This window comes from Mustela putorius, unplaced genomic scaffold (genome assembly GCF_011764305.1).
Source record: "Mustela putorius furo isolate JIRA1106 unplaced genomic scaffold, ASM1176430v1.1 tig00003834_pilon_pilon_pilon, whole genome shotgun sequence".
Lineage (NCBI taxonomy): Eukaryota > Metazoa > Chordata > Mammalia > Carnivora > Mustelidae > Mustela > Mustela putorius.
Window position 1 is genome coordinate 44,167,485 of NW_025421987.1, and position 24,117 is coordinate 44,191,601.

The 24,117-nt window shown below is 45.8% G+C and overlaps 1 protein-coding gene across 2 annotated transcripts in view; it reads left to right on the forward strand.

Annotated features, from left to right (window-relative positions):
- Positions 1-24,117, forward strand: part of ARHGAP31 (Rho GTPase activating protein 31) — a 114,374-nt gene that overhangs the window by 73,411 nt on the left and 16,846 nt on the right. Inside the window, exons 4-11 of one of the 2 annotated variants that reach the window (XM_045088415.1) lie at positions 3,065-3,147; positions 4,089-4,196; positions 4,855-4,997; positions 5,889-5,966; positions 10,583-10,781; positions 12,840-12,964; positions 19,505-19,567; positions 21,463-22,038. In XM_045088415.1, coding sequence (XP_044944350.1) covers positions 3,065-3,147; positions 4,089-4,196; positions 4,855-4,997; positions 5,889-5,966; positions 10,583-10,781; positions 12,840-12,964; positions 19,505-19,567; positions 21,463-22,038 — 1,375 coding nt within the window. The remainder of the gene's footprint in view (positions 1-3,064; positions 3,148-4,088; positions 4,197-4,854; positions 4,998-5,888; positions 5,967-10,582; positions 10,782-12,839; positions 12,965-19,504; positions 19,568-21,462; positions 22,039-24,117) is intronic. The other variant, XM_045088416.1, reaches the window with a different exon arrangement.

Consider the following 24,117-nt stretch of genomic DNA (forward strand, 5'->3'; position numbering starts at 1 on the left):
AATTGGGGTAGGCAAAGCTTCAACTCCCCTCCCCCAATTCCCTGATGATAGGTTCAGCCAACTTAATGGGGGAACAGAGAGGGAAAAATGAGTTTGTAGGACTGGACCCCTCCAGGAGAAATTACGGGGAGCCAGAGGGCTTCTGAATAGGAAGGGGAGAGGCTGTGAACAATGAAATAAACAAGAATCCCAAATGGGACCTGCAGGCAGCAGGGGGAAGACCCGCCCAGCCTCTCAGAACAAAGATGACTAACAGCTTCCTAAAATATCAAAGAAACTTTCCATGAGGGCTCTTAAATTGACCTGCAACTTTATTCCCCAGACACATTTTTCGAAAATGGGGGGCACTGTACAAAGGTTGCTGAGAGGAAGAGAGGCTTCCCACCCTTCCCCCTTTGCAGAATAGAATGCAGGAGGGTCCACATATTCCATAGCCCCTCCTTCCCCCGGAGCTTCTCTCTGCTGGCTCCCCTTATGAGTTCCTCAGAAAGAAAGCAGGGGTGTCCGGATTCCTACTCCAGGCCCCATTCTTGTTCATATCCTCTATCTCCTCCATAGCTCCAAAATGGAGGGTTGCAACAGAGATCACGCTTATGCTGGTTCTAGTCTCAGGCTTGCACCCCAACCTGAAGACTGGGACACTGTGACCCTCCCAGTGCCTCATTTCTCCCACCAATGCTTAGGAAACAAAAACTCAAGTTTTTCCATGTGGAGAATTTTGATAGCATTAAAAAAAAAAAAAAAAAAACAGTTGGTGTCTGCATATGTTTTATTTCAATTAAATTAAAAGGGGAGGGGAGAGAAGAAAGGTTAAAAAAAGGGGGGGTGGACAGAGCCCTGGCACGATGTCCCACTTAGATGGAGTATAACAAAGCTGACAAATATGAAGGGAGTGCTCTGTGGGTGCTAGGCACTCTGAGGGCTAGGACTCTTCACAGCCCTGCACCTGCAGAGCTTATGTCTAGTGTAGGAGACTGACAATAAGCAATAGACCTACTCACCAAGTACGGGCTACAGTCTCTCGGTAATGGTGGCGTGTGCTGTGGGAAACAATAGAGACAAGTCAGGGAATTGGGAAGTCTAGGCTTGGGCAGCGCTCAGGATGTCTTCTCTAAGCTAGAGCAGAATAGACGCTGCACGTGTGGCCTAGAATAGGGCCAGGCATAACAGAGAGTGCCCAAGTCAAGTTCCTTCTTCTTTTCAGTGCCTAAGATTTCTCACTACTGAGAGTATGTGCTTCAGCCTTTGCACATAAGCCAAAGATGACAGCTGAAGCCTGAGCAGAGGTGAACGATATGAGAAAACCATACCACACTTAGGATTTTCTTTCTGGTTGAAATGGAGAGGGCAGTATTTCTCAAAGTACAGAATGTATTTCCCGATTTGACTTTGCCTTATGTACAAAATGTAAAGCAAGGTTCTGGCACTGGGAGGAAATTCAAAGCTGTGTAAGTCACATCTGCTTGTGAATTCAGGGCCGTTAAGGATTGACATGAGCGCTCAGGAGCTCTCTTTGAAGTGTGTCTTGATCTAGGTGGGGTTACAACAGTATGCGCTTATGAAAGAATTCATGGGACTATGGCTTAAGATTGGTATAGTTTTACTGTCTGTAAAGTATACCTCAATAAACAAAGAAAGATGTGATTACCATTGACCTTGGACCTAGGTACTGCTCCCACACTGGCAGTTTGTGAGCCCTCGGCCACTGCACTGGAAGGGGCCCCCTTGAGCCTGGGCATAGGCAGGACAACTTCTCAGGACAGGACACCAGGCATCTGTCCAGGAACATCTACACTGTGCGGACATTCTGGGCAAGTCTGTGCTCACACTACCTTTACGAATGCCCTTGGCTCTCCCTGAAGACCCTGGGCAGGCGAGAGTGATGCAGGCTGGCTGGGTCCTCAGGCCCAGAGTGGGGGAGCCCCACAGGACCAGTCAAGAAGGTCCTTGGCTTGTCACAGGTTGGAAATCAAATGCAAGCCAAGAAGAAGTGAGAGTAGAGTTTGTTGAAGACATGGAGAGAGTAGATATGGACAGAGAATTTTCTGGAAGACTCAGAAAGGAGAGAAGACTGGGTCTCATCTTTGCTTGGGGCCTGAGGTTCTTGTTGAGGTGTGGTGCACGTGTCCTCTCAGTAATCCAGGAATTAAAGACTCTGTAAGCCTCTTATGCCCTGGAGCTGGGGTTCTTAATGAGTCAGTGGTCATGGAAACTGGTCATGACAACCCCCCATCATTCCTTAGATTCATCCATTGTGCTGGAAGACTCCAAAGAGATCATTAACTTCTCTTGCTTTGCAAGGAGGACATAATGTTTTCTGTTCTGTAACGTCTGTGTAAGGCAAGGGGTGTTGGTCCTAGCAAGAACAGAAGCAGGAAAAGAAGCAAAGAGTTCAAACAAACAAACAAACAAACAAACAAAACAACAGCTTCTTTTCGTGGGATCCCTTTGGTTTCTCTGTCTCAGGAGAACAAATACCCACACAGGAAACAACCAGAGAGGTCCACGTGAGACCTGGTACAAAGGGTACAAAGTTCTTACCCCGCTGAGAAGGCTCGTCTTCCCTCCTTCCTCACATCAGCATCTATGACAGTGGATGAGGCACTGAGTAGTGAGGTCACGGAATTGTGTCAGGCCAGACAGGAAGTGGCTGTTTGCACCAAGAAGACAGCTGGCTGAGTCAACATAGAGACACCCTGTTATTCCTGTCCATCTCTCCTTGTCTCTGTCTCTTCCTCTCTCCCAGTGCGAACCTCTGTCACTCTCTTTGCCACACCACACACCCAAGATTCTACACCTTTATCAGATACCTAACAACCTTTTGAGGCTACACAGAGACCCAAGCAATCCAGACGCCCCCGTGTGCACTCACTGTTAGACACTTTGCATCACGAAGCCTCGGAATTTAGTCGTTCTTTTTAATAGAAAAGCACACCTCTTGGAAGCATGATCTCTAGGCCTGGGTGGGAGGCTGGAGTACCAGAAACCTAAATAAAGCCAGGAGACAAAGGGGGCGTTCATCCTCTCAAGCACTCACTGGGCTGCTTTGCGTTCTTCTCCACAGGAGGCCGTGTCACATTGCCCGGAAGAAGGCCAACTGGCCCGAATCCAAAATGTTATCCAGGAGCTTCCCCCATCCCATTATAGGTAAGAGTTTTTGGTAAAAGATGTCCACAGCCTCTCAAGGTGGTATAATACCAGAGATGCTGACTGGTGTCGTAAGAGTGAGCAAGTTTAGTGGACAGTGACTTTCCTGTAGCATTTTGAGGTGGGTGAATGGGTCAACTTTTATCAGAGTGCATTGGTGCCTGCCCAGGGACATTGGCAGGAAGGAGCAGCCCATGTCCTATTTACTTGTGGGGCCCCCCTCAGAGTCTCACGGGAAGTCATTATGATCACACGAGCCAGCCTCACTGGCTGTGCTATCCTAGGTTCTTACCCAGATTCATAGCATAAACACATCTGTGGGATCCACAGGAGGGTCTTTAAATAGGGTTTGGCTGTAGCTCTTGAGCTTCTGGCTGACAATCTGTTTGCTCCTCAGTACCATCCCCCACATCATGCCATCCTTCCATTTTGTTCTCACAGTTTAGCCCCTCATCTTACCACCTTTTCCAGGGTTCTCTAAGCATCTTTCATAAGGGGGTAGATTTTGATGTGGTAGAAGGAAGAAACTCCTACTAACAGATGTTGTTCGTCCATGGGTTGAGCTCTCTAAGGAACAAGAACCAAGTTACCTGTAGCTGGGAGAATTCCAGCAAGAGAAGAGTTAAGAGTTAAGATTATGCTGCGGCAATGGTGGCCTGGATAAAACGAGGCCCAGGGAGCTGTCTCTGGCTCTCCAGGGGCCTCGGCTGACTTCTGACAAAACCATTCCCCTTCTCCACCCTGAGCCAGCATGCCTAGGGCCAAGAAGATTATTTCCATCAATCTTGATACCTTCCTGCTATTCCTCCAAAATTCACGAGATAGAAATATTTAGAATCTTTTAAATCCAAACTTAGAAATTATCTCCAGATGTTGGGCTTTACATAGGCACTAAAGTTTCTTACTTTACCTAAAAAAAAAAAAAAAATGAACCGTTACAGGACCTTGGAATACCTGATTCGACACCTGGCCCACATTGCCTCCTTCAGCAGTAAGACCAACATGCACGCCAGGAACCTCGCCCTGGTGTGGGCACCAAACCTGCTCAGGTAACCCCCATACCCTCACCTTCTCACCACCCCCGTGGGCTCAAAGCAGCCACCGACTGAAATGAAGCCCCTTGAAGACAAAGCTGTAGCCAAGTGGTCATTTGTAACACCTGTAAGTTAAGAGGATGGTAATAGCCTGAGCTCTTTGTCTGCCATCCTGGAAACTCTGGGTTCCAAAGGCATTTTCTGGCTACAGCCAGCGTGTGGCTAAAGTTACGGGTTTGTGTGTTATAATTTTCTTGAAAAGGCCTTTCTTGTCTGGAGGGCTCATTGGCTTTTGTTGGTTTTGGCGGAGTCACCGTGTCAGAGGACTTCATAAGTGATGACCTGACTCACAGAAGAATTGGGTGGTTGGGGGAGAGGGTGGGAGGAGACCCCATGAAGGAAAAAAAGCAATTCCTGTATATTCACAAATACAGTGTTTGTAGTCTAGCAATGCATGGTTCCTGGTAACTGTTTTCAAATTTTTCAGTATGTTTGGCATCACAGCCTTTGGGGAGTCCTTTTCATAGGTCTGAAGTAGTTAAAATATTCTAGAGATTAACAAACTGTATACATTTAGGAAATGGGGCTTGTACAAAAGGCCCACTGGCTCCCCCTGACTGCTTTCCATTGGGGGACAGACTCACTCAATGAATGTGTTTCATCCACGATTTAGGTCAAAAGAAATCGAAGCCACTGGGTGCAATGGAGACGCGGCTTTCCTTGCAGTTCGGGTCCAGCAGGTGGTGATTGAGTTCATCCTGAATCATGTGGATCAAATCTTTAACAACGGCACACCTGCATCTTTGGAGCACAATGGTAATGGCTTCTCCTGGCATACTCCGCACCAGGCCATCCTTCTTCCCAAGAAGAAGTTAGGGTTGCCTTGCTTCTAGCCCTGAGCTTTGGCTGTGTGCGTGTGGGCTGACTACTCTATGTGTCAGCGTCTGGGGATCGTGCACGTGTGTACATTGGTCTTCGTGCACCAAGATGTGTTCATGGGTGGCTGTGGCATGCTTCTGAGCAGTTGCGTGCATGACCTAGCCCTTGAACGGAGAGTTCTGTGCTGTAATAATCTATTGGTTTTAGTGAGTTATTAAACTCTCTGGGTTGTTATCAGCAGGTAACATTCTTCCTTCACCTTTACTTTCCTGATGGGATTTCAGAAGACGCTTATGTCTTCATCTTGGGTGTTATGAGTGGGTTAAGAGGCTGTATGGCTGTATGCACATGTATATTCAGAATGGTTCTCTTCACAAGCATTTCTTGAGTGCTTACTTTGTTCTACCACGCACCAGGCACTAGGCATACAAAAATGAGTGTGTATCTGTAGGTGTGCATATGCAGAGACTGGTCAGCACTGAAACCCTCTGTGGCCATGTTGGTGAGAAAGATACAGCTATTTGAGACTGGATGTGAGAAGATGCAAGACTGTGGTTCCCAATAGCTCTCATAATGATCTAATGAACACGCTAGGAATCAACTGGTTTCTGTTGCTTCAACTCCTGTAAGCTTGATTTATCATAAATCAACTATCCAACTGGTCAGGAAGCCTTGTAACTACCACTTGTGTGAGTTTTTCAGCATTAGCATATGTCACAATCCCCTGGGGGGCTGTTCAAACACAGATTACCGGACCTTATCCCCAGAACGTGTGATTCGGTGTGTCTGGGATGCTTCTGAGAATTTGTATTTCTGATGTGTTTTCAGGTGGTGTTGCTGCTGCTGACCAGGGCCCACACTTGGGGAACCAGTGGTCTATGAGAACTCTATCTGCCAGATATTTGGGTTAGCTGATTAAAGCATTCTTTTCTCGTTTAGCTAATGTAGTTGGGGAAAACGAACATAACCATCAGAATAATCAATTGCAGCTAACATCCAATTTTGATTCCTGGTATATGTGCTCCCACCCCGACCCTGTCCTCTTTGTGGTTTATAACCTTCCTTTGAAAACATTTTTTATTGAAATAAAATTCACATAGCATAAAATTCACCATTTTAATCATTTTAAAATATACAGTTTGGTGGCTTTTAGTATTCACGGAATTGTGCAACCATCACCACTGTCTAATTTCAGAACATTGCATCACTCCAGAAAGAAACCCCATACACGCGAAGCGGTCTCCGCACGTTTCACCCTTCCCCCGAGATCCTGGCAACCACAAAGCTACTTTCTATTTCTAGGGATTTGCCTCCTCTGGACATTTTATATAAATGGAATCATACAACATGTGGTCTTTTGTGACTGACTTCTTTGACTTAGCACATGTTCTCTGAGGTTGACCCACATTGTTACATATGTCAGTGTTTCCTCCCTTTTTACGGATGAATAATATATCTTATGTTGTATGCCTGTACTACATTTTGTTTACCTATTCGTCAGTTGATGGCCATTTGGGTTGTTTCTACTTTTTGGTTATTATGAATAATGCTGCTGTGAATACAAGTTTTTGTGTGAACACATGTTTTCGATTCTCTTGGTTATATACTGAGGTGTGGCTAATGTTTCGTTTATCTTTATTTTAATTCTCTCACTAGAGATATAGTTTTTATTGTAAGCTATAGAGATCCTTTTTGAAGGTAGGTGAGAGGGTGCATTCATTCATTCATCCTTTTGAATCAACCAGTAAGTTATTGGGGACTTATTCTATGCCAGGAACGATTGCAGGCACTCCCCATACATCATCTCACTGACTTATTACAAGAAGTTGTCACGGACCTTATTTTATATGGGAAGAACCAGAGGACCAGAAAAAGCTTAATAACTGCCCCAAGCTGTACAGCTAGTAACTTTGAGACTGAACATGGAACCTGATTTTTCAGCCCATGGCTCTTTCCTCAGCTCTATGCTGCCTTTATGAAGAGAAAAAAAAAATAGGAAAATAGACCAGTAAACCATTGTGAAGAACTAATGACTTTTGGGAACTATTCTTCCCGAAAGCAAATCCTGTCTGTGACAGTTAGTGTTAAAGCCGTTTCTGATTCTAACCTGAAAATGCCTGCTCTCTTTGTGACCATTGCCTTGATCATCTCTTGTACTGTATACGTAAATCCAGCTGCCTTGTGAGCCTTTAACTCTTGATGGCCTCTAATGCTTATTATTCAATGCATTTCATTTAAATGTTGTCATGAACTCTTATTGACTTTGGTAAGATAGCACAGTTAATGTTTACACAAAATGGAAGAAGCCATACCCTCTGGAATTTTAAATTTGGGATTAGGGTTCTTTTTCAGATTGGAAAGATTTTAGTAGTCACAGAATCCTGTACTTTTGTTTAATGAATAAGAGCAAGGAGGCAAGAGAGATTGTGATGTACCCAAAATTCATTAAAACATAAATATGCATCGAGCAACTTCTAGGTGCCATGCACTAGTCCACACACTGGGGACCATCAGTGCACAAAATGGTAATGATCCTGCCCTACAGAAAGCTATGGTCTAGTTGGGAAGGAAGTCAGATAAAGACATTATCACTTCGAAGACAAGAAATAGCATGCAGAAAACACAGCAGGTTAGTGCAATGGTCAATGATTTGGTGGTGTTACTTTGGTACAGAGTGGCCATGATCTCTGAAGAAGTGATCTTTGATCTGAGACCTTATGATAAGAGGATCTGAGGGATGAATGTTCCAAACACAGAGATAAAAATCTCTGAAGTGGACAGGGGATCCGACTGGTACAGAAAGTAGGCCAGTGTGGTTAGAGCCAGTGGGGTCTCCAAAGTGGGGTGCCCCACCCTAGGGGGCACCAAAGACCAAGGTACCAAACCGTAGATGTTGGAATAAACTATTAGCATTTCTTTCTATTGTATATTTTGTAATTTCTATGATTTTTTAATGTTTTCTGTTATAAATAATGCTAATATGGTGACATATATATAGAATTTATAATGGGAGTATACAATCAAAATTTTTTACTGTATACTTTTGTAGCCCACTGGATCAGTGGGCAAAGAGGAGAGGGAAACCTAATGGAAGGTCCTTGTAGGTCAAGCTAAGAGTTTGGTCTGTTCTCAGTGCCATGGGAGATTATCTGAGGATTTTGAGCAGGGAGTACAGAGTCTGAGCATTCTGACAATGGTATGAGGGAGAGATGGAAAGGCAGCAAGTCTGGAAGCAGGGAGACTAGTGAAGGAGCAATGGCCGAAATCAGGTGGGCAATCATGGTGGCCTGGGCTATCATGTTAGCAGTGGACAGAAGGAAGGTAGCTGGATTTGGGATGCATTTTGGAGGTAAGAGTCATAGGACTTGCGTATAGTCTGGGTGTGGGAGGAGGTGGTGCATCAAAAAAAAAAAAAAAAAAAAAAAGGAATGAATGAAAAAGAACTCCTCCAGGTTTTGGCTGGGTGGTCCATGGTGCCATTGACTGACATGGCAAAGATGGGAGGGGGTAGCAGTTTAGAGGTGAAGAGCAGCCATCACAAGCTCTGTGATGAAATGATAAGTTAGAGATGCTTGTTAAACATCAGAGTAGAGACAGTGAGCAGGTCTTAGGACACTGCGGCCTGAAACTAGGGGTAGGTGCTAAACCAGCTGAGGTCTCCCGACCTGCAGTGTAGGTTCTTCCCATTAACCCGGTTGCTCCCAGAGTGACTGAATGTTTTAAGTAAATAAATAATTAACAAATCATAAATAATCTAGAATGCAAATATTAAGAGAATATAGAATTTAAATATTTTAACCTCCTTGGGGTTAAGTTGGAAAACTCTGCTAATGTTGGAAAGTTTACTGAAAAGAAGTTTTTAGGATCACGGATTTACTTAATTGCAGTCCCCTGGAATGACTGCCATGCTCTTCTACCTGGAAGAACCCCGGTATCGCACACTGTCTCTGTTCAGTGAGGCCCTTGTTCAGTGGTTTTACTTCCCTCCTCCCAGAAAAGGTCATGCTCTGCAAAGAGGAATAGTGCTGCCAAGGTGCTTTCTGAAAATTAGGTGGGTCCTCTACCAAAAAAATTTGATTCTCAGTTGGTCCAAGTTATCTTTGAGTCTCTTGACACCTTCTAAAGTTGCAGAAAACTGGCGGGTTGCCAAAGACTACACAGAGGCCAACTTGGACCTCCCCTTCTTTTACTTAGATCAAGGTTTCTTAGTCTTGGCACTAATGATATTTTGTGCTGGGTAGTACTTTTTGGGTTTTTTGTTTGTGTGTGTGGTTGGGTTTTTTTTTTCCTTTTTTATTTTTCCATACTGGACATCCCCATTTGTGCTCATAGTCCACCAGTGAGGAGGTTGGTTCGGGGCTGCCTGCTCCTCTGGCATGGGTCCACTATGAGAGGCCCACAGAGGAGGGCCTGCCATTAGTGCCTGCCCATGTGCTAGTACCTGGTAGTTCTTGTTGTGGGGCTGTGCTATGCATTGTAGGGTGGTTAGCAGTGTCCTTGGCCTCTGCCCACTAGATGCCAGTAGTACTCCCACACATGCTTATGACAACCAAAAATGTCTCCAGACATTGCTAAATGTCCCTGGGAAAGGGGTGGGGGCTGCAAAATCGCCCCAAGTGGAAAACAAATGACTTAGAGAAAAGAGATGACCCTGGATACCATTGATCTATCATGATCACTTCTATTTCTTTAAACAAACAAACAAAAACAAAAAATAAACAAACTCTCCCCCCGGCCAAACCATGGATAGAAAAGATTTATTTGCATACACTTAAAAACCGCTGAGTAGTGAGTAAAAAACAAGCTATCTTTTAGGGAATAGCAGGGGCTATAAAATGTCTTTTCACTGCAGGAATATAAACCTTCCTGATCTAGGGAAAGTATAGGCTCCCACATTAAATCACTTTGGAGTGTGGGTTCTGCAGCTACAGAGAGCAGGAAAGTTCCCCTGCCTTGTTCTAGGCTGATGAGGTCATGTCTATGGCCCAGCGTACATTCCCACCTGGCCAAAGTCCTAGGCAGCTGAGGGTTTTTGGGGGGGAGGGAGGAATGAAGAGGGTGGTTGGGTTATGGGCATTGGGGAGGGTATGTGCTACTGTGAGTGCTGTGAAGTGTGTAAGCCTGACAATTCACAGACCTGTACCCCTGGAGCAAATAATACATTCTATGTCAATTAAAAAAAATTTTTTTTAATTTTTAAATAAAAACAAAACAAAACAAGAAAGTACCAGGCAGTAAATGTTCAATAAATGTTTGTCCTTTGAAGGAAGGAAGGGAGCAAGCAAGCAGGATCCCTCTCTGAAAAGTACAAGTGCAGGTTTCCTCCTGAAGTCCTACATGTCTGCTGGCTGGCTGGCCATGAGTTTGTCGCTTTCCTATGTGCAACCTCTGCCCCCAACCCCCAAACCCCCCAGAAGCCTCCTGTCAGGGGATCAGGAATGGAAGCACTGTGGACGGGGAATCTGGCTACACCTAATGCACAGGCCTCCTTCCACGACTGAGCTCTTTTCTCTTTTGTACAGAAAACCCGCCCATCACAAAGAGCCTGACCTTGCCAGCCCTCTCCTTGCCCATGAAGCTGGTGAGCCTGGAGGAAGCTCAGGCCAGGAGCCTGGCTACTAACCATCCTGCTCGGAAGGAAAGGAGGGAGAATAGCTTGCCTGAAATTGTCCCTCCCATGGGCACCCTCTTCCACACTGTTCTTGAGTTACCAGACAACAAGTAAGCAGCGTTCTCTTAAATTCTGGGGAACATTTGGGTGGAGGGTTGAAGAGGAAGTAGTTATATAGTCTCAAGGTCACAATGGCAGCATGGGTTGGGGGTACGGGCTGGGTCGGGGTATGAGGGAACATTTCCGAAGAGAAGGGAGCTGCCTCCACAGCTCTCTCCCACTGGTGATTAATGTCTTCCCTCCCCGCCCCCAAGTTATCAAGACCAGCTCTCCCACCAGAGATCCCTAAGTACCGTGATGGGGGTGGGGCCAAAGGGGTCAAGAGTTATGACTAAAATCCCTTACTCCTTCATTTACACAAAACAGTCTTGACATTTTTGGAAGGAAGTTTGCTATCAACAACTTGGTCCCCTCCCCCCATCCTCCACCTCCAGGTGACATTATAAAAGCCATAGAGATGAATGGAGCATAATTTGACAAGTAGTGCCACTCTAGACTGAGAGCTCTGGGCAGGTGGCACCTGGGGACATATTTGTCTGGCTTCTGTTCCTCCGTCCATATCTGTCAGAGCCCACCTTCCCCTCCAAAACCAAGCCAAACAATTTTATTCATAGGATATTTTCTTTCTTCATTGCTTCCTCTGTTGGAACCCTGGTCCCCACACTGCCCCTTTCCCTTCTCAGCTTCACACCGTGCTCTAAAAAGCTGGTAGTGATTGAAGCAGGAGTCCCAAACTCTAAGCAGACAGTAGGTAGAGGGGCTAAAAGGCAACCTTTTCGTGGGAGACTGTCATCCTCAATGTTTAGTCATCAAGGTATGAAAAGAGGCACCTCAGTCTTCTTGTCAGCATGATCCCCAAGATGGTGGGGCTATTTCCCTTTAGGAAAAGAGGAGTGATGCCACTTTACCCAGCAGGAGGGGTGTCTGTCACAGTGCATGGGCATTATGGAAATGGCACACCTAGACCTCAGCTGGCGAGAAACCCCTCCATTTCCTGAAGTACATGGATCATGCTCTCTCTAGACTGAGCCCCATTACTTTGCTCCCTAAATCCCTGGAGAATAAAACTTCTACCCAGGGATCAGGAAGAAGAGTACCCCAGGGATACCATCAAGTGTGTTTTCTCTGTGCCTTCACCACACATGTGGTGCACCCCAACGTACGCAAGCCTATAAAATACATCCCAGGCCAAGTGCTTGGAAAAAAACTGGGCCAGATTCAAAAGAAACCACCAAGCAATGCAGGTCTATCTCTGATTAATTGTGAAAACATGCTGGGCTTGAGATCTGGATGTTCTGTGAAAAACCCTGTGGAGGAATGGTCCTTTATGAAACCCACAGGTGGAGGGTTTCATCCTGGAACTTCATATGAAATCTGAAAGCTGGGTGAACCAGAGCAGGGCAGAGCCTCTAGGGTGACCTCTGGTGGCTCCAGGCTCCCCCGACCCAGTCTAGCACTCTCCTTTTCTTGCCTCCTGCTGAGGCAGCCTGGCAAGAGGCATGAGAGAAACAAGCGTGAAGCCCTAATTATCCCCTGCTTTTCTCTGCAGTGATGTCCCACCACACCCAGCAGCCTGACTCTCCCTGGCCAGACTCTTTCCCACGTCACTTTCTTATCCGCCCCTTTTTCAGTCCATGGAAGTCTTCGCCAGCCCGTCCCTCCCTATGGATGACCAAGCAGGATGTCCAAAGTGCAGGGGGCATAACAGCACTGAGTTCTTTGGACTTTCACTCCTGCAAAAAATAGGTGTCTTTCGAAGCCCAGGACTGTGGTGCTTACGAGAATTCCTACCAAAATTCCCAGAACCGTGTGCTTGCTTGTGACCTCTGACTCTCCTGCCCATCCTGCCTCTGTCTGCCCTCATGCCTGCCTTTAAAAGCACAACTTTGCCCCTTCCCCTGAGGAATATGAAAGCCCAGCTTGGTTGTTCAAGGCAACCCCAAAGAGGGTCAGACTCAGGCTCAAACTGAATTTTAGAGAGGAATTCCCTGAAATGCCAGAGCCATTCATAACCAAGAACATGACTGGGGTATGCCTTCTCAATTTAAAGGTCCCCCTGAAATGACCAGTCACTGAACTAACCCTTTATTATGGCTTGGCTCTTTTAGAAGAAAGCTTTCCAGTAAATCAAAGAAGTGGAAATCAATATTTAACCTGGGACGTTCTGGATCAGACTCCAAATCAAAGCTGAGTAGAAATGGGAGTGTATTTGTGAGAGGACAGAGGCTCTCAGGTAAGAATCACTAGCAGTTTTATGAGATATATATTATATTTGAAAAGCTGTTCAATCGACCTCCCGCATAGGGAAAAACCCAGTTCCTCCCTACTGTTTCTTTCCCATGTGTCTCCTTACTACCTACACAGGCTACCTCACTTCTGACACTCCTAGTCACCAAGTGTGTGGAGGTTTTTCCTCACAGCAAGCAATTCTCTGCTACACCACTGGGTGGTCTACAACTTAGCTCAATTCTGACACTGTCGATCCAGAGACCGCACCAGGTCCCATGGGTTAAGGACTCCTTCCCACAAGACTGCCCCCACCTACACATTTACACACTTCAGGGGCCAGTCACAAGCCTAGTTGTTACCTGTGCTCCTGACCAACCAGCTGTAGATGGGAGGTTCTAAAGACCCCCTCATTGGGTTCTTTGCTAGAACAGCTCACAGAACCTAGGGAAACCCTTCATTATATTGACCAGTTTATTGAAGGAGATGCTGAAGGACACAGATGTACAGCCAGTGGAAGAGATATATGAGGTGAGGTCTGTGAGAGGCCTGAGCCCAGGAACTTCTGTCTCCTCCACAGAGTTGGGGTGTGTCACCCTCCTGGTGGGGATATTTGCTTATCTGGAGACTCTCTGAACCCCATACCATTGGGATTTAATGGAAGCTTGTCACATAGGCATAATCAATCGTAAACTCCATTTTCAGCCCTTCTCCCTTCTCAAGAGAATGGGGATGAGGCTTAAGATTCCAAGTTTGCAATCATGGCTTGGTCTTTCTGGTGACCAGCCCCATTCGGGAGCCATCCAGGAGCCCACCCACCCATGGACTCATTAGAACAAAGGACAATCTAATTACCAAGGAAGTTTCAAGGGTTTTAGCAGCCCTGTTCTCCTTAAACAGGGACAGAGACCAATAGATTTTCTATTTTACAAATATTTATTAATTATATACATATATATCATAAATATATATGATATATATCATGTGTATATATGATAAATAAATTTTTATAAAATGGAAAATACATTTAATACTCTTTATATATATAATACATATATATGTATATATATTTATTTACTTTTCCCCCCTAGTTCTGCTTCTTGGGTGGTCTTTGATCATGTGAAACTCACTAGACCTGAAACATAAAGATTAACTAAGGGAGTCTTTTTTTAAAAAAAATAATTTTAGATTTACAAAAAAAAAGTTGCAGAAATAGTACACAGAGAACCCTTGTAGCCTTCACACAGCTGCTTTTGATGTTCACCATAATACGAGCCAAGCCAAAAAATTCACATCAATATACTATTAAATAATTTACAGACCTTATTCATAATTGACCAATTGTCCAACTATTATCCTTTTTCTGGTCCAGGAATGCACACTGCATTCAATTGTCATGCCTCCTTCATCTCCTCTAGTCTAGGACATTTCCTCAGTGTTACTGACCATGACACTTGGGAAGAGTGCGGCCATTTATTTTGTAGATAGTATTTTAGCTTCTCTTTGTCTGACATTTTTTCATGATTCAGTTGTGGTGATGAATGTGCCTGTCTCAGCATGCTGTATCAGGAGGCACACAATGTCAATATCTTATTGCTTGTGATGTTAACTTCGATTACTTGCTTAAAGTGTTTGTCCATGTAAAGTTACTATTTTTTCCTTTCTAATTAACAAGTATATTGTGGGAGATATTTTGAGACTATGAAAATATCCTGTTTCTCATCCCTGAATTTAAGCATTCATCATTGGTTCTTGTCTGCAAAAGTAATTGCTGTTATTTTTAAGATTTTATTTATTTATTTGACATAGAGAAAAAGAGAATACAAGCAAGGGGAGCAGCAGAGGGAGAGGGAGAAGCAGGCTCTCCATTGAGCAGGGATCACGACCTGAACCAAAGGCAGACACTTAACTGACTGAGCCACCCAGAAACCCCAAAAGTTATTACTGTTATTATAACAGTTATTACTGTGGTGTTTGCCAAATGGCCATTTTCTATTTCCATCATTCCTCTACATTGATTAACTAAACTCTACTCTATGGAAGATCTGTCTCTTCTCCCCCATGACTCATGCCAGAGTTATAATTTTTAAATAGGAGTGTTGCTTTGTGGGAATGATATCTAAATAATGAATGGGAATGAGTGCAGGAAGGAACTGAGGGAATCACAGTACAAAAAGGAATATAACCAATCCAGCTGAATACTGTCATAAAGGGAAGTCCAAAGAAATCTGTCACAATGACCTTTAGTGTGATAGACTGAAAGTCTGATTTTTTTAAAATGGAGGCCAATAGTTATGAAAACATGTACAAATGTGATGTACAAAAATAAATGTACAAATGCAATGAGCAAACCTTGATTGAGTCCTTTGAGAAAGGGCTACAAATGATAATTTGGGGGACAGATAAGTTATTAGATGTTATTACAGAATTATAAATTTTTATAGGGTTCTAATGGTTCTTAGGAGGCATATGATAAGTTTGAAATATTTATTTATTTGTTATTATTTTTTAATATTTTATTTATTTATTTGAGAGAGAGAGAGAGCACAAGCAGGGTGAGGGCAGAGGGAGAAGCAGGCTTCCTGATGAGTGAAGAGCCTGATGTAGGATTCAAGCCCAGAACCGTAGGATCATGACCCAAGCCAAAGTCAGACACTTAACCAACTGAGCCATCCAGGTGCCCCCAAGGTTGAAGTATGTAAAGATGAGTGTCAAAATATTGAAACTCACTTTCTTATGATTCAGCTATATTTAAGTGAGTAAGTAGACAGAGAAATGGAGAAAGCAAGTATATGGCAAATGTCAACTTGAGTAGTACGTTTAGAGATCTTCAAACTTTGTGAATGTTTGAAGTTTTATTGTTTTTTGAAGATTTCGTTTTGAGAGAAAGGGAGGAGGGAGTGAACACATGAGTGGGGAGGGGGAGAGGGAGAGGATCTCAAGCAGACACAGGGTACCATCCCATGACCTGGAGATCATGACCTGAGTGGAAACCAAAAGTTCAACTCTTTTTTTTTTTTTTTTTTTTTTTTTTTTTGACATACAGAGATCACAAGTAGGCAGAGATAGAGAGGGGGAAGCAGGCTCCCTGTTGAGCAGAGAGCCCGATGCAGAGCTTGATCCTAGGATCCTGAGATCATATCCTGAGCTGAAGGCAGAAGCTTTAACCACTGAGCCACCCAGGCACCCCACAAGAGTCCAACTCTTAACCGACTGTACCACCCAGATGGCCCTGAAGTTTTTAGTAATAAAGATTTTGGGGGGAAATGAATGCTTATAGGAAAAATGAGTGAAAATATTTTGAAGGACTTTCCATGAAGCCAGTGATAACTGTATGCCAAAGACAGATGTTAGAAATCTTCACATTTGGGGTGCCTGGGTGGCTCAGTCGGTTAAGCGTCTGCCTTCAGCTCCTCTTATGATCTCAGGGTTCTGGGATCGAGCCCCAAATCGGGCTCTCTGCTCAGCAGGGAGATAGAGGGAGGGCTTCAGGGTTTAACACAGTGGCTCTGTCTCCATTTCCCTGTTTTCCTCTGCTCCTGGGTCAGCTTCATCCCCAGTCTGGCTTCTTGGCTGCAACGAAGTGGCTATAGTACTTCTAGCCTTTCCCTTTGACTATCACTACATCCAGAAGGAGAAAAAACATTATTTCTGGTAGCTTGCTCCTCAGAGCAGGGACCCTTGTTTCCCAGCAGCCCCCATCAGAAACAGCCCCCATGCTACCCCATCTCGTTGCCTTCACTGGGTCATATGGATCAATCCCTATGGCCAAGCGGGTTCCTTGTACTGACTGGCTTAGGCCTGGCTTCCTAAACCAATCCCCAGCATGAGGAATGGGATTACAGTAAGAGCAGCCAAGAAGTACAAGGGCTCTGTGAGAAGGGGGAAGGGCACAGGATTCTGGGTAGGCATCTACAACATTCACTGTATGAGGAAACAAGGCTTTCACCAACCGGAAAGCCATTTCAGGTGAAGAGGGCAGGTTGCCACAGGTGTGGTAGATCAGATACAAATCAGAAATTAGGCTTCTCAAAGGAGAATCTGAAGGGAGGAGTACCTGGCAAAAAACTCCTGACCTAATAATAAAGAGATCTGCTTGAGCACATCAAAGACAATTTCAGTCACAGAATCGGTGATACCATGAAAGAAGTTTACCACATAACAAAAAGTCAAAAACAATAGAGCAAAACAAACAGCAAAAAATGAAATAAATGGTCTGCTTTGATCTGGCCTTAGGAAGATTTCCAACACCCACCCACCCCCATTCCCTGAGTGGCTTTCAGAAGGAAGAAGTCCAAGGTGCCGGATCAAATGGTCGTCTACTCACAGAACGCACAGGATGTCCCCAGCCTGGGAGTCTCGGCCTGGCTGCACCTCAGAGGCTCACACCCATAGCGGTTCTGCCTCAGGAGCTGTGGGAAAGCCAGAGTCTCGTTTTTAGAAAGTTCCCCAGGCGATTCTGAAATGCAGCCAGGGTTGGAAGCTGCTGGTCTAAAGCCTCATGAACAAACTAATCAGACAGATTAAGGGAATGGCTGAATTTTAATGGGATGCAGGGGTGAAATGAAAGAACCATCAGGGCCAATACAAGTGACACTCTGACCTTGACTGGGGGCGTAAGTGCCCACTTTTCACTAGAGGAGTGTTGCTGGGACCCTCACAGGGGTGGAGGCTGCTTGTGGTCATATCCACCTGCATGGTGTCTGTAAGTGACATGACCCCACTGCTTGTTGAAATATGCATGTGAAAAAATGAGTCAGTGAATTGACATATTTAAATGATTTTTTAAAATCTTTTCTAAACCCCATAACTAAGGGAATTTTAAATATTGATTCACCATGAATAGCACTGGGGATTTTTTTGGAGGGGACAGATGAAGGGGATGTACTGAAATTTATGCCTTATCCCACAGGGAGAGTCCAGGGTACTCTCTAAAGTAAATGCTTTTCAGCAGGGAAGTCCCAAAGCTATAGGGATACTTGAAGAGAGGGGACTTGAGGACCCCAAAGCTGCCAGAAAACTGGTAGATGTATCTCCACGAGTCCAGGACAAGGTCTCAGACAGAAAACTGTGGGCTAAATAGTCATGGGCGAAGGAGCTCTGAGTGCTCACTTACTGAAATGGAAATGAAGCCAGGGAATCCTTGGGGACTGTTCCCAAAGGCAGCCACTGTGGCCCCCAAGGCCACAAGAAGCCATGTTGTCAGAAAGAGGATCCAACATGAAAGGTGAACACCAGTGGCAGAGAGAATGTCGCATATCCTCCATGACACTTAAGTGTCATCAGGTCACTGGCCCTCAAGTCTGACCTATGAAACCCAGAGGAAGTCCAGAAACAGAGCCTCTGGAAAACAAAGGCAAACACTTGTCTCTGAATCAAGGGACACTGGTCAGGCAGTTGTAGGATAAGTCAGTTTGTAAACTTGCGGAAGTAGCAGATGGCGAAGGGGTAAGGGTTCTAGTGCCTGAGCAGAAGCAAGGAGGTTGAAGGCCGTCTTGCTGTCTCCAGGGTTTTGGGTGAAGATGGCCCTGTCCCCTCCTTACAGGGCCCAGACAGAGAGAAGCCCTGAGCCAAGGAGGCCAAGGGGCTAATTTAGAGCCTCTCAGAAGCAGCAGGGTTTGGGCAAGGAGAGAAATGTGGGAAATTTAAGAGGGATGAAACAGCTCAGTTTGGGGTAGAGCCAACTCCCAGGGCTTCCTACGGACCAGCTGCATGTCCGAGTTCACCACCTGAAGGGGCAGAGTTGGCACTGGAAGCCAGATCTGTCTGAATCCACAGTGACCTCACAGCCACGAGTCCTGGGACCCCACTCGGCTCCCAGACTGCCCTCTTTCCCCTCCTGGCAAGCTCGTCAAGAGGAACTACCTTTCAACCACTTCAGCTCCCAGAGAAGAAACGAAATCTTTAAGTGCCTAATCCCGTGCCTGGAATAAGTGTTTACTTATTTAAGCCACACTCCTCCCCAGATCTGCCTGGGTGGTTTACCAAGACGCACAGGAGACTTGGTTTGGATCTGCTCCAGGGTGAGATGCGTTAGAGCAGCAACCAGCCTACAGGCCTCAGGAGCAGAGCTGCACGTGGGAGAAAGGGGACTTCGGTCCCCGGGGCCCCCTCCTTGGCTGTACCACATTCCTGGGTGCCGTCAGTTGTGGCGACAGCCAAGAATTCTGCTCTCCAGCCTGTAGGATGGGGGGAGTTGCCTTGAGCCTCATAGACTCTATCTACCCCCTGGATGAATCTTTGTATCATAAAATTTGGTTCAGGGCTCATTTGCTAAAAGCTATTTGACAAAATTGTAATTTACCTTTATCTGTAAAATATTCACGAGTCTTTGATCTAGAAATGCCCTGTTTTTGTCAGCTCAGTCTCATTATGAAAGGAGGAGCATCCAGGGTGGGGTGGGGGAATGTTTACCATGGGGGAAAACTCTAAATACTTGAAAAACTTTAGCAAAGAAAGTTCTCTTGTGTACTTAGAGCCTGATTTTTGTTCTGAACGCTTCCTCTCAATATGCATTCATCAGGAATATTTTTTCTTTTGTCTTTAGTGGAAAAGGCTACTATCCGGCCAGCTAAAAGCATGGACTCGCTGTGCTCAGTGCCTGTGGAAGGTGAGCTCTCGCAACTGCTCTCTCGGAGCTGGGGGTCACCACTGGGAGACACGAGCTCCCCTACCAGACTTGCCTTCATGAGTTACCTGCCTGCCAATCTCATCACAGTCACGCACAGTCCCAAATCCCTCCTGACCCTTCCTGAACCCAGCAGGTTCACACAGCCCTTGCCTTAACCACCTCCCCAGCCTCTCCCCACCCCACATTACACAAGTCTTGGCCTCAAGGGCCATCCTCCTCCCCCCACCTTCCTCTCCCCACAGCTGGTGATGGCAGCCATTGTACACTCAAACCTGAACTAGGTAAAAGGGCAACACCTGCAAGCTAAGGCAGGTGAGGCTTTCACCTTAGGCATAAGGAAGAGCCAAGCACTGGTTTTTACCTCATAGTTTGGTGCCTAGATACTTACATGTCTTGAATTTGCCCATTTCCTTCTGCAGGCAGTAGCTTCATCGTATCTGCCAGGTCGTGATTTCGAGCCTGGAGATTGGTTCATTCATTCACCAGTACACAGAGATGGGCACCAGCCTGGCATGTAGCCAGTCAGCCGGGGGTGGAGTAGATGTGTATAGAGTTGCACGCGAGGTGACACATCCTCACAGTGACACCAGCGTGAACACACGCTGGTCTTCAGGGCTGCTTCGCCTATCCCTCTGGCTTCTGTTCTTGTTAAGGAGCCAACAAGCACCTCTATGAGTTATAAGGCACAAGGCTTCCCCAGCAGCAGAAGGTTCATACGCCCACATGTATCCCGTGACTTTTCCAGCTCCTTTAATGGAAACCATTTTGCTCTTTGATAAAGGAGGCAGCCTGAAACCGTGCAGAACGTCCACAGAACAACCTTTTAAAAAATAACTGTAAACTTGTAAAATCCTCCATGAGCTCTTTTTCAAGCTGACTCGATACTTTTAGCATTTTTGTGCCTTTATATTTGGCCATTTGCTTTAGTTTTGAAACCCCCTGAGGCGGTTCTACTGAATTTAGGTGAGGACCTAAACTGAGGTCCTCACTTTGGTGGGCACTGGGCTGGTTCTCTGCCTCTCTGAGTCTCGGTTTCCTCATGTGTTAAAGGAGGTGATTACACTTCTCCTCCATGAGCAATCAGGAGAATTGTAAAGCTCGTATCACATAAGACGTCCAGCAGAGCCCTTGGTACCTCGTGCAGTTTTTCTCCCGATCCCAGGCAACTCCCGTGTTATCTCACGCCTTGTTTATTTCCGATACAGATTTTTCTCCTCTTTGCTTTCACTTGTCAGTCCGTTGGGAAATTGCTGCTCACAACTGGGCTTTCTAACTTTTAGTTAATTTACATTTCTAGTTTCTCATCCCCTGAATCAGCAGGAGGAAGCCTGGGAAAAGGGAGAAAGGTCTAGCTGAGAACAGCATTTGTTTCCTTGCTGGGAAATCCAACCCCTTTTGGGTCTGTCTGCCAGAAGACACTTAAAACAATACATTCGAAAGTTTTAAAGTAAAACAGAATTCTGCTATTTTGCCCTTTGTCTTCTCCTTCATTTTGGGAAAACTTCATTCCCTCTCCCATCTTTGTCTTTTTTCACGATCTACATTTACTGCCGGGTGGATGACCACTGTGTCTAGCAACATTAGCCATTTGGAAACTGCTCTCCTTGCGGAGTTTCAAACAGATGCGTAGAGCACAACAGAGAATGGTCCTGTCAGGCCATCGTGCCAACATTCTGTGCACAGGAGAAGATGCTTACTCTCCCGTCAACCAAACGTTGTCTGTCTCTTTTGGGAGGGCTATACCCTTTTTAGAAGGTTATGCCTTCCCAATGTTCAGGTGTTGTACACCTTCCCTTACTGGAAGGCTGTGTTGTGGTGTGTGTGTGTGTGTGTGCCAAGACTTCTGACCGTGTGTGTGTTTGCTTTTTCACTAGGGAAAGAAACCAAAGGAAATTTTAATCGAACGGTCACCACTGGTGGATTTTTCATCCCAGCGGCAAAATTGCATTCAACCAACACTGGTAGCTCATGTGACCTCAGCAAGCAGGAGGGCGAATGGGGCCAGGAGGGGATGCCGGCAGGGGCGGAGGGGGGCTTCAACATGAGCAGTGACCGAAGCCAACTTCAGGGCGCTCAGGCCCGGCCCCCACCTGAGCAGCTGAAGGTGTTCCGGCCTCTCGAGGATCCAGAGAGTGAGCAAACAGCCCCGAAGATGCTGGGTATGTTCTACACATCGAACGACAGCCCCAGCAAATCTGTCTTTACCAGCAGTCTCTTCCAGATGGAGCCCTCTCCCCGTCACCAGCGCAAGGCCCTGAACATCTCTGAGCCCTTTGCGGTGTCCGTTCCGCTGCGCGTGTCAGCGGTCATCAGCACCAACAGCACCCCGTGCAGAACACCCCCGAAGGAGCTCCAGTCACTTTCCAGCCTGGAAGAATTTTCTTTCCAGGGGTCAGAGAGTGGAGGTTGGCCTGAAGATAACAAGCCACTGGGAGCTGAGACATCTACAGGTAAAGCAGGAATTCCTTTCATCGAAAGGAATTTAAAAAAATAGACAAAGTTGCCTAACCAGAGTTTGCAAGATAATGTAGTGAAGTGGTTAAGACTGCATCTCTGGGGATGCCTGGGTGGCTCAGTGGATTAAGCCCCTGCCTTCGGCTCAGGTCATGATCTGAGGGTCCTGGGATCAAGTCCCGCATTGGCCTCTCTGCACAGTGGGGAGCCTGCTTCCCCCTCTCCCTCTGCCTGCCTCTCTGCCTGTGATCTGTCTGCCAAATAAAAAATTAAAATCTTAAAAAAAAAAAAAAAGACTGTGGGCTCTGGAGCCAGATTGCCCAAGACCAGTGTCAGCCATTTCACTGGATGATCTTTAGCAGCTGTGTGCCTCAACTGCTTGAGCTGTAAAATGGGAATGAAGTTCCTAATCATATCCTCTTCGTAAGTTTGCTGGGAATATTAAATTAGTTAATACATGGGAAGCTCTCAGAACAGGGAGTAATACATAGCAAGTACTCAGCAAATGTTGCCTATTATTTTATTCTCCCATATAGTGAGCAGGCAGGAGGAAAAGCTCAAGGAAGTCAACTCTTCTGGACTCAACCTCTCTCCATCCATCCATCCATCCACCCCTCACTTCTACCTCATATCTGAAGAGAATATGGCTAGCAACCCTAGCAATGAGAAAGGGTATCTTGCTCCCAATTTCCATATATCAAATGCAGGGAAGACTCCGTTGGGCCGGCTTGGGACACGTGCCCAGCCTTGGATGAATCATGGGTGCCAGACACTTAGGGTTCTAGGATTGGCTAAGGCCGAGTGTCTGAACCATCTCTTGAGTTAGGAAGGGTTCTGTGGTCAACAGCCAGCTGTGAGCCACATAAAAGGGAAGTAGGGAGAACCACAAAGGAAAGGATGACTGATAGACAAACCAGCAAATGCCCACTTTGGTTTAAGCCTATTTTTGCTATTAATATTAGCTAACGTTTTTTGAACAACTCTTATGGTATTAGGCACTGTCCTAAGTGTTCTGCACAAAAACCCTGTGAGGTACAGTTTGTTACTATCCTTCCCATTTGCTTAGAGAGGAAATCAGTTAACTTGCCAAATGACTCAGAGCAAGGAAGTAGAAGAACCAGGATTTTAACCCAGATTTTAAAACCCGTGCTTTAAAACACTCCCCTGTGCACCTTCACATGTTTACAAGGGGCTGTGGAGGCTCAGAGATTGTTAGAATAGGATCCCTTTGCCCAGCGAGCTCATGAACTAGGAAGAGAAACTAAAACCGTACCAAAGTATGGCACAGGGTCAGCCTGTCTAGTAGCACAAGACTCTCCTTGGGCTTTTTTTTTTTTTTAAGAGATTTATTTATTTATTTTTCTAGAAAGCAAGAGAGCACAAGGGGGAGGGGCAGAGAGGGGAGAGAGAATCTCAAGCAGACTCTGAGCTCAGCATGCAGCCCAACATAGGGCCCGATCTCACAACCCTGATTGAGATCATGACATGAGTTGGTTACTTAACTGACTGCCCTACCCAAGAGCCTCCCTCCTTGGGCTCTTTGAATGATGGAGGACTTCAGTCCCTGAAAGATAATGAAAGAGGTGTTCAGAAAGGATTTCAGGGGCATCAAGAAGAGGCAGTCTTCTCGGGAGGATTCTAGGAAGGCTTTCCAGAAGAGGTGACATTTGGGAGGGCTTTCGTAAATGGGTGGGCTTTCTCCATACAGAAAAAATGGGGAAGGCATTCTGGGGTGAGAGGCAGCTGAGTATTGTGGAAAGTCTGTAGGTTTTGGACTTCACCTGGGGTGATTTGAATCCTAGCTTTAGCACTTTGGGGCTGTGTGACAGTGGACGGTGGTTGATATCGCTGAGCCAGGAGTGGTCACTCTCACAAGGGCTGGGGTGAACTCTGAACAGGGGAATGTCCATAAAATGCCTGTTCACAGTCTGGCTCACAGACGATGTTCAATAAGTATTTTGTCCTTTTCTCCTCCGTTTCCCTTCAGGACAGGGGGCAGAAGATGAGCAAAAACTCAGGGGCATCATGTGATGCCCTGTGTGGAGAATGTTCTGTGGGGGGGGGCTGGTGGGATG